The sequence below is a fragment of the Rhinoraja longicauda genome, chromosome 24 (assembly GCF_053455715.1).
Source record: "Rhinoraja longicauda isolate Sanriku21f chromosome 24, sRhiLon1.1, whole genome shotgun sequence".
NCBI classification, from domain to species: domain Eukaryota; kingdom Metazoa; phylum Chordata; class Chondrichthyes; order Rajiformes; family Arhynchobatidae; genus Rhinoraja; species Rhinoraja longicauda.
In genome coordinates this window covers 8,487,897-8,499,080 of record NC_135976.1, presented here as the reverse complement: position 1 = coordinate 8,499,080, position 11,184 = coordinate 8,487,897, and the positions used below count along the sequence as shown (strand labels likewise).

Genomic DNA, 11,184 nt, shown 5'->3' with positions numbered 1-11,184 from the left:
ACATTTCCATGTTCCCATCTAATTCTTTAAAAAATACACTTTTCAATATCTAACAGGTTTCAGTAGACTCTGAAACATTACCTTAATTATTCTCTTTTCAGATGTTTCACAACTTTTTAGGTTTTTGGGGATTTCTGTTTTGTTCTTAATTTTCTTGTCCGTTTCCTGTTCCCTTCTAATTCTTAAAAAAAATCCCGTTAAATTTTATATCCACCTTGATTCAATAGACATGTCCAAAACATTAACTTCTCTCTTCTCTCCTCAGATGCTTCACCACTTTAAGTTTCCAGAGATTTCTGTTGTGCTCTTAATTTGTAATGTAATTCTTATTTATCTACAAACAAAAGACCTTTCTTGGAGGTTTTAGAGCTCTTCTCAACAAATGGTCAGTCCTTTCACCTATTTCAAATGGTGACAGTGCACCTAAAACATTCACTTTTCTCCTCTCCTCTCCTCAAATGCTTCACCACTATAAGTTTCCAGATATCTGTTTTGCTCTTAATTTGTTAAGTAAACCTTATTTATCTACACACAAAAAAAGACTCTTTTGGGGGGTTCCATAGCTCCTCACAATGATCAGTCCTTTCAAATGGACACAGTGCTTGTCCCCACCACACCATTATTTGTCACTGCAACTGACATGGGGGCTGCCATCTTCAGCCGCTCAATGACGCCACGGGCGAGTGTGACGTCACGGGCGGGTGACGCGTGGCGAGTGAGTGTGACTCGCGGGGAGGGCAAGGTGCGCATGCGCATGGCCTGCGAGAGAGGGGACCGTGTTATTGAAGCGGACGCCATCGAGACGAGGTAGCAGCGACAATGTTGAAGGGGTAGGCCCGGGCCTAGAGTCACACGTCACAGCGCGCCCGTTTACAGCCAGCTGAGCGGGCCCCCCCCCCCCCCAAGCGCCAGGCGGCCCGGCGGCACTTCACGGGACGAGAGAAAGAGAGACCGACAGAGAAAAGACATGGACGTGGACATGGACTTAGATCAAGACCTGATGCAGAAATTTAGCTGCATGGGAACCACAGACAAGGATGTGCTGATTTCCGAGTTTCAGAGGCTGCTGGGCTTCCAGCTCAACCCGGCCGGCTGTGCGTTCTTCCTGGACATGACCAATTGGTAAGTCGCAGGCCTCTCCAGGCCCTTCTTACCTCCTCCCCCTCCCTTTGATAGGCCGAAAGCGCCGATTGATTCCGGGCCTTGTTGTTGCGCGTCTTCCCGTGAATTACATAAGCGGCAGCAGGGGGAGGGATGACGCTCTCATCCACTCCCACCCCCTCCGTTACCGGGGTGATTCCTGGAGATTCGAGGAAGGAGGGGCCTCCGTCCCGACCTTCTGTAATTGCACATCCAAAGGCTGTTAAAGCACATCCAAATTGGCCGTCTCATCTATTCGAGCCGCGTCATTTTGCAGCGGTACTTAAAAGTTACATGTTTTAGTGATGCGACGACACTCGACCTGCTGTTTCTAAACATCGTTCCTGCATATTATCTACCTTTCTTTGTGCACTCATGGTTTATAAGACAGAGAAGAGTCGGGATTGCCTTGATATTTTCTTCAATTCACTTATAACGAGACGTAGAAACGGTTTTTCTGGAAGTTCTCAATAGCTTTTTTAATACAAGGTTTGTGAATTTTGTCAATTAATTTGCCAATCCATTAAAGAAAAAAATCCAGAAATCTGTTTAGTTGTGATAAAACTATTAAACTGATAAGCTAACTACCCCATCCTCCTCACTTTTGCCCTCATAGTTGTTGTAGGTATTAGAGTTGAATCATATAGTTTCATATATAGTCCCTTTTATGTTTGTTAATTTTGTGCACATCCTTGTGCACATGAGTACGCACAACTTTTAACTCTGAAACAATAATTTTGAGTGAAGATAGATACACAATGGAGTAACTCAACAGATCAAGCAGCATCCCTGCAGAACATGGATAGGTGATGTTTCGGGTCGGAACCCTCTTTCAGACACTTCACCTATCCATATTTTCCAGGGATGCTGCCTGGCCCGCTAAGTTATTCCAGCATTCTGTGCCTATCTTTGTATACACCAGCAGTTGCAGTTCCTTGTTATTACATTTTAGGGGTGAGTTATTCAGTCTGAGCAGAAATGTTGATTCATGGAATATAGGTGTCACTATCCAGACCAGTAGGTGATTTCCACAGTTGCTTTGTGGCTTTGGTGATGATCTGTCTTGAAATATGGTAGAGACATGCCAATATTGTACTAGGGTGGGGTGCTGTGGGATTTTAAGTGGTAAAAGAGGAATAACAGTCTCTTTCTAATCCTGTATGGTGAGTGATTTTATTGAGGTAACTTCTCGGTGGTGTGCTCCTATAAGTATAAGTTACAGGTATCCACCTATAAGATCATAATTTAAACCTTGTTTAGTTTAAATAATGGGTGGGGTTCTAATTCTGTGGGCTGTTTGGTCTTAAATAGTGTGGACTGGCTGAGGAACACAGAGGCAGTGGAGATGTGTCCATTTATAACCTGGCATGTTGAGCTCAGTTTTAACCTTGCTTTGTTGTATTACTTTGAGATTTGGGATTCACTTTGGGATTCAGTTTTGAAACTCATGCATTTATAAAATGCAGGTTATAAAACAACTCGTGTGAGCTTGGGCCAGGACAAGATGATCTTGTGTTTGGGTGCCCTTAACCTTGGGGTGGGTGGTGGTGGTCTTGCACCCAAAAGAGATTGCTTTTGCATCAAAGTACAGTACATCATTTACAAAGTAGCAGCTATGCTTCAAATGGGCATTCTACTTCATATGCATCATCATGTTAAGGTATTTTTGCAAAGATGTCCTTTAGAAATACATGGAGCCCAGTGTGTTTCCCCAATTGTACAATTTTATTTCAGTGTGAAATACCTGCTAATGCTTGGCCTTTGGTATTAGATGGGCTTGTGACTCCTTGCCCAATATGTTTTTGTTTGTAGCAGTATTTCAGTGGGATAATATAATAGTGACTGGATTAGAAAATAATTGTCCTCTAAAATTTTCTTGCTGCATTTCCATGACACTAGTCTTTTGCTATTCAGAAAATGTGGAGCTTATTTGGCCCACTGCCAAATTCTTCTGCATTTACCTGTGCATGGTTAAAGGTGAGGCTTTAACCTCACCTGTTGGCAGTTAAACCTCCTCAAAAATAGAAGATTCTTATTACTTTGTTCGTTCAACAATTCACAAACTATTAAGATACATTAGAAAATTCAACATTAAAAAAATAAAATAAGTTAAAACATACCACAGGACAAAGACCAACGAGTGGATAAATAAAACCTTTTACTGCAAATCTTCAGACAAATAATTCCCACTCCAATGAACAAAGATTCTGATCCCACAACAAACCAAAGTAACTTTGGATTGGAGAGATGATTTTCTTATCAGAACTTGGAGAATTGCAGAACAACCTGAAGGAAAACTCAAACTGACGGAGGATCTCAGCGAGTTGAGCAGTAGGTCCTGATGCGGGGTCAACCCAAGATGCCAATAATTTCTTCCCCTCCCAGATTCCGCTCAACTTAGTTCTTTCAATAGTTTGTTTTTTTTTGCTCTGGATTCCAGCATCTGCAGTCTCTTGTGTCCACAGCACAATCTGGCATCTGCAGTCTCTTGTGTCCACAGCACAATCTGGCATCTGCAGTCTCTTGTATTTCAACTGTCTGAAGGAGAGTTCTTACCCAAAATGTCATCTGTTAATTTCCCTCCACAGATTCTGTCGGACCTGCTGAGTTCCTCCAACAATTTATTTTTTGCTCAGTCTTGGACAGTTCACTTCCAGCTCTTTAGCTTCAAATGTAAATTGGTATGCTGTTGCACCAAAAGAAATCTTCATATTCCACTCAATGCTGAAATCCCAATTTCTTTGCAAGTTTTCAACTTGCAGTATAAATAGATTAGAAAACTTCTGTTAACTGTGGTGAATTGTTGTCTTCTGAATGGATTTTCATTGTTTGGGCTATTGAGCATTCCCCTCATATACATCACTTCACATCAGATTGGTTTAAGGAGAAACCTATGTCCCTTGCCTCGTGTTCAATTATTTTACATTTGAATACTAAGTTCTCCATAAACACACACTGATAATTTGTGTTGCTCAAAAATAAATAGTTCTTGGTACCTAGTAATTTGGACAAGAGGTAAATATGGCTGACAGATTATTCCATTCATATAGATAATGGAAATAGTAAAACCAACAAATCTGTGAAAGATGAGTATCATATTATAAGGTTCATGCATATAGATTTTACCTGTTTCTTTTTATTTTACCTGTTCATTAGTATATAGCTCCACATTGCTTTGTTAGCTTGTTAGAGTGCATTGTTTATCATTAATGAATGAGTCTTGACTGTATTTTGCATGGAAAACGTATCACAGGAATTTAGTTGTGGGTCGAAGACACAAGATAGAAGTAGCATCAAAGCATAGTTAGGTTTGCCTTCAACTGTTCAACCCAAGATTATTTGGTTTTGTGCATTTGGAGGAAGGAAAAGAAAACTAGCTATGGAAAATGTTACTGGAAATTGAGATTGTCTGGTGTTTGAAAGTGTATTTGGAAAGATTTATTTGAATGGAGCAGGAAATAGTTTTTGAAGAATACAGTGCCCTCCATAATGTTTGGGACAAAGACCCATCATTTATTTATTTGCCCCTGTACTCCACAATTTGAGATTTGTAGTAGAAAAAATCATATGTGGTTAAAGTGCACATTGTCAGATTTTATTAAAGGGTATTTTTATACATTTTTATACATCCTCCTCATGACCTACAAAGCCCTCCATAACCTGGCCCCATCCTACCTGACCGACCTCCTCCACAGGCACACTCCCACTTGCACACTCCGCTCTGCTGCTGCCAATCTCCTATCCCCCCACATCCGGACCAAATTCAGATCCTGGGGGGACAGGGCTTTCTCCATCGCTAACCCCACCCTATGGAACTCACTACCCCAAACCGTCAGAGACTCCTCCACACTCACCACATTCAAAACATCACTGAAGTCTCATCTGTTCAGTACTGCCTTCAACCACTGAAGGTCACCTCACCTTCTGTCTCCTTTTTCTGTTCATTTACTTATTTATCTATTTATTCACTTCCCTATGTTCTCTAAATCCCTGTAAAGCGTCTTTGAGTATATGAAAAGCGCTATATAAATGTAATGCATTATTATTATTATTATTATTATTTTGGTTTCACCATATAGAAATTACAGCTGTGTTTATACATAGTCGTCGTCGTCGTCCCCCCCCCCTCATTTCTGGGCACCATAATGTTTGGGACACATGGCTTCACGGGTGTTTGTAATTGCTCAGGTGTGTTTAATTGCCTCCTTCATGCAGGTATATGAGAGCTCTCACCACATAGTCTTTCCTCCAGTCTTTCCATCACCTTTGGAAAGTTTTATTGCTGTTTATCAACATGAGGACCAAAGTTGTACCAATGAAAGTCAAAGGAGCCATTATGAGACTGAGAAACAAAAATAAAACTGTTCGAGACATCAAACCTTAGTCTTACCAAAATCAACTGTTTGGAACATCAATAAGAAGAAAGAGAGCACTGGTGATTGCAAAGGGACTGGCAGACCAAGAAAGACCTCCATGGCTGATGACAAGAATTTTCTCTATAATAAAGAAAAATCCCCAAACACCTGTCCGACAGATCAGAAATACTCTTCAGGAGTCAACTGTGGATTTGTCAATGACCACTGTCTGCTGAAGACTTCATGAGCAGAAATATACTGAGGCTACACTGCAAGATGCAAACCACTGGTTAACTGCAAAAATAGGATGGCCAGGTTACAGTTTGCCAAGAAGTACTTAAAAGAGCAACCACAGTTCTGGAAAAAGGTCTTGTGGACTGATGAGGCGAAGATTAACTTATATCAGAGTGATGGCAAGAGCAAAGTATGGAGGAGATCCAAAGCATACCACCTCATCTGTGAAACACGGTGGTGGGGGTGTTATGGCCTAGGCATGTATGGCTGCTGAAGGTACTGACTGACTTATCTTCATTGATGATACAACTGCTGATGGTAGTAACATAATGAATTCTGAAGTGTGTAGACACATCCTGTCTGCTAAAGCAACAAAGGAGTTTTTCAAAGCTAAAAAATGGTAATTTAATGAGTTGCTAAGTCAATCACCCGACCTGAACCCAATTGAGCTTGCCTTTTATATACTGAAGAGAAAACTGGAGGAGAGTAGCCCCCAAAACAAGCATAAGCTAAAGATGACTGCAATACAGGCCTGGCAGAGCATCACCGAAGAAGACACTCAGCAACTGGTGTTGTCCATGAATCGCAGACTTCAAGCAGTCATTGTATGCAAAGGATATGCAACAAAATACTAAACATGACTACTTTCATTTACATGACATTGCTGTGTCCGAAACATTATGGTGTCCTGAAATGAGGGGACTATGTATAAACACTGCTGTAATTTCTACATGGTGAAACCAAAATCTATAAATATGGCTTTTATTAAAATCTGACAATGTGCACTTTAACCACATGTGATTTTTTTTTTTTCTCTTTACAAATCTCAAATTGTGGAGTACAGAGGCAAATAAATAAATGATGGGTCCTTGTCCCAAACATTATGCAGGGCACTGTAAGTTGACCAATTCTGTGGGGTGATGGTAATTTAACCGAGGAGATGAATTTACTTTCATTTTTGAGGAATTTTACTTGATGGGAATTAATTGTCCTCAACTGCATAAAAAAACTTCAACCATTGTTATTTCTCAGGAGGAAGGTAACTGCCAAGTTCACCATTTATTTGCAACTCCCTTCTCGTTGAGAAAACATTGGTGATCTAACTATTTGTAGAAAGTACTTTAATATAGATGGAGTTCCAGGATTTGTTCAATAGTAACAATGGAGGATTGACATATTTCCAAATCAACGTGATCTTGGAAAGAACTTGCAGGTGTTGCTGATCCCACGTGTTTGTTGATTTTATCCTTCGACCTGGTAAAATTTTGGAAATTGACGGTGCTGTTAAATAAGACTTTGTGAGCTATTACAATACATTTTGGAGGTGATGCAAGTTCTAATGCATCAGTGATAGAGTGAGTGAACAACTTGGGTACATGTTGGATTTCAATTCAGTTGAGATGAAAGAAATTAAATATCCAAGTTACATTATGTCATAAGAACCTGAAGCTGCTTTAACAGTTCTGTTTGAAATATGTATTACAGAGGCTCCCCATGTCACAGAGGATGTAACTTGTGAAAATACGACTTAATGCAAATCCTCCCATAGAATTTTAAAATAATTTTTCATTATCTCAACATGTTACATGATGATCATTAATGATTGGATACAGTATGTATTTCATGAGGTCAATTATGGGTATTGTTGGTGTGAATATTCAATGAAATGAAAGAATTACAGGAAAAGGTACGCAGAGCGATTGTGATATAGGTAGCTAATAAAAATGGACATTTATGACATGAAAAATTTACTGTTCTCATGAATAAATCCCTTATGTAACTTGGGAACTGTATTAACTTTTAATCGGACTTTTAGCTTGTTTGATGGCATTATCCGGAAGAAAGAGAATTCAAGTTAAGTGCTGTAGTCTTAATTTTTCCCCCAAAACTCTTAAAAGATGGTATCAAGTTTTAGTTAAGAAGACATTCAGATCCACAATGTTAAAATGGTATATGCAGATTTTGAAGCAGGGTTATTGCCTCAGATGCCATTTGCTATTTAGAAAACAGTCAGATTGCCAACTTTGGCAAAAGTATTTGTTCGTTGTCCATGGATTGGCTTTCATGTCTGCAATTGCCTGAGGATGGATTTTTCCTGTGACGGACAGGTGGAAACGTACTATTTTGGCCAATCTGTTACAAGCAAAATGCTGCCCAGTGCCTCTGGGGCTTTGTGGTATTTTCTTGGGACTAGTTGTGTTTTGTTTGGAGCATAATTCACTTGTTAGTGTTCCATCTGGATGATTTATGAATAAATCTCAATAAATAGTATTCGTATTGTGTTCAAACCTCCCTACATTTGTCTTCAGATGTTACAAGTTGCACTATATTATTTGAGAGTTAAATGTGTTTTTCACAAATTTAATTTTTAATTAACTAGTAAAAGCTTATGCTGTGAGTTAGAAATGCAGGGGTAATTGAAAGCATAAGGAGCATGTGTGTTGGATGACTTGCTTGAAGCTTCAATGCCTGGGAATTTTGAAGCATAATCCAGTGTAGTTTTGATGATGATGATAAAGATGGAGGGTGGAGTTGGAGTCTGGGGAGGGATATACTAACTATTAAAATTGGTGGAATAAAATAATTCTCATTCTTAAATAATTTGATTGACAAAGAAATGGAAGGGTGGGGTTGTGTGATTTGAGGGGAATGGGATTGAGGAAGTGTTGGAAGCCTTTGGATTGTGCAATGGAAATATAGCTGATCTGTGAATGGTATCCGTACACTTGCCTTTCTTCACCTTTTCTCCAAATTCCGTTCGTTACCAAGCATCTGTTAATCCCAGATTTTTAAATTAATTATTGACTTTGCACCAATTGCTGTTTGCACAAGAGTTCAAAATTTCTTTTGGCCTCTAATTGTGGAACTGTTTACAACTTTATTCTTTGAAATGTCTGGCTCCAATTGTAAATGACCTTGCCAGATCAATAATTTGCCTTCAATTCTACAAGCTGAAATTTTGGCTAAGACTCTTAGACAATAGGTGCAGGAGTAGGCCATTCGGTCCTTCGAGCCAGCACCACCATTCAATGTGATCATGGCTGATCATTCTCAATCAGTACCCCGTTCCTGCCTTCTCCCCATACCCCCTGACTCCGCTATCCTTAAGAGCTCTATCTAGCTCTCTCTTGAATGCATTCAGAGAATTGACCTCCACTGCCTTCTGAGGCAGAGAATTCCACAGATTTACAACTCTGACTGAAAAGGTTTTCCTCATCTCCGTTCTAAATGGCCTACCCCTTATTCTTAAACTGTGGCCCCTGGTTCTGGACTCCCCCAACATTGGGAACATGTTTCCTGCCTCTAACGTGGCCAACCCCTTAATAATCTTATATGTTTCGATAAGAAATTCCAGTGTATACTAGTCGCTCCAGTCTTTCAACATATGACAGTCCCGCCATTCCGGGAATTAACCTAGTAAACCTACGCTGCATGCCCTCAATAGCAAGAATATCCTTCCTAAGATTTGGAAACCAAAATTGCACACAGTACTCCAGGTGCAGTCTCACTGGGGCCCTGTGCAACTACAGAAGGACCTCTTTGCTCCTATACTCAACTCCTCTTGTTATGAAGGCCAACATTCCACTGGCTTTCTTCACTGCCTGCTGTACCTGCATGCTTCCCTTCAGTGACTGATGCACTAGGACACCCAGATCTCGTTGTACGTCCCCTTTTCCAAACTTGACACCATTCAGATAACAATCTGCCTTCCTATTCTTACCACCAAAGTGGAAAACCTCACACTTATCCACATTAAACTATATCTGCCATGCATCCGCCCACTCACACAACCTGTCCAAGTCGTGCAACCTCGTAGCATCTTCCTCACAGCTCACACTATCACCCAGCTTTGTATCATCTGCAAATTTGCTAGTGGTAATTTTAATCCCTTCATCCAAGTCATTAATGTATATTGCAAATAGCTGCGGTCCCAGCACCAAGCATTGCGGTACCCCACTAGTCACTGCCTGCCATTCTGAAAGGGACCCATTTATCCCCACACTTTGCTTTCTGTCTGTCAACCAATTTTCTATCTATGTCAGTACCCTCCCCCCAATACCATGTGCTCTAATTTTGCCCACTAATCTCCTATGTGGGACCTTCCATCGCCCGGCGCGGCTCGGCCGCGGGACTGAACAGCGCCCGGTGCGGCTCGGCCGCGGGGCCTTCCATCGCCCGGTGCGACGCGGCCGCGGGACACAATTCTGCTTTAGTTAAACATTTTGTTCAAGATGGCCGCGCCGTTGTGTTTGGCTGCCTGCCACTGTATGTTTCTTTTTTTTTTTCCTAATCAGATGTGCAGCACTTTGGTCAACGTGGGTTGTTTTTAAATGTGCTATACAAATAAAATTGACTTGACTTGACCTTGTCGAAGGCTTTCTGAAAGTCGAGGTACACCACATCCACCGGCTCTCTCCTGTCAATTTTCCTAGTTACATCCTCAAATAATTCCAGAAGATTAGTCAAGCATGATTTCCCCTTCGTAAATCCGTGCTGACTCAGAATGATCCTGTTACTGCTATCCAAATGCTCCACAATTTCGTCTTTTATAATTGACTCCAGCATCATCCCCACCACTGATGTCAGACTAACTGGTCTATAATTTCTCGTTTTCTCTCTCCCTCTTTTCTTAAAAAGTGGGATAACATTAGCTACCCTCCAATCCACAGGAACTGATCCTGAATCTATAGAACATTGGAAAATGATTACCAATGCGTCCACAATTTCTAGAGCCACCTCCTTAAGTACCCTGGGATGCAGACCATCAGGTCCTGGGGATTTATCAGCCTTCAGTCCCATCAGTCTACCCAACACCATTTCCTGCCTAATGTGGATTTCCTTCAGTTCCTCCGTCACCCTAGGATCTCTGGCCACTACAACATCATTGTAAATGACCTTGCCAGATCAATAATTTGCCTTCAATTCTACAAGCTGAAATTTTGGCTAAGACTTTTAGGGTGGACTTGGTCAGATGGCTTCTGGCAATATCATATCATATCATATCATATCATATCATATCATATATATACAGCGCGGAAACAGGCTTTTCGGCCCACCAAGTCCGCGCCGCCCAGCGATCCCCGCACATTAACACTATCCTACACCCACTAGGGACAATTAAATAACATCCAAAGTCGCCTCCCTTTACATCATTTCATAAAATATCACTCGTGTTTGTCGGGCATCACCTGACGTGCATCAACCGATCGATGTTGGCTGATTCTAATCAGTTGAAAAATTTCCAAGTGTTTTGTCACTCCATGCTTTACTCGAGCTTCTTTTAATAATTCCTTGACAGCAGATGTTTGACCAGCAGGTCTCTAATTCCCTCTGTAGGCCTTGCTTAAATAACAGAATGACAAGCAGATTTCTCATCTGAAGGAACAGTTTTTGAATAGACAAAATAACTGTTGAAGGATTTTTTTAGGGCATCTTAAAAGTTATTTATTTTCAA

At 40.8% G+C, this 11,184-nt stretch overlaps 1 protein-coding gene across 3 annotated transcripts in view; it reads left to right on the top strand.

Annotated features, from left to right (window-relative positions):
- The first annotated feature begins 745 nt into the window (after positions 1-745).
- ilrun (inflammation and lipid regulator with UBA-like and NBR1-like domains) overlaps positions 746-11,184 on the top strand; it is an 80,368-nt gene continuing 69,929 nt past the window's right edge. Inside the window, exon 1 of one of the 3 annotated variants that reach the window (XM_078420610.1) lies at positions 746-1,122. In XM_078420610.1, the coding sequence (XP_078276736.1) occupies positions 968-1,122 (155 nt within the window). In that variant the 5' untranslated portion in view covers positions 746-967. The remainder of the gene's footprint in view (positions 1,123-11,184) is intronic. The other 2 variants (XR_013548845.1, XM_078420611.1) reach the window with 2 other exon arrangements.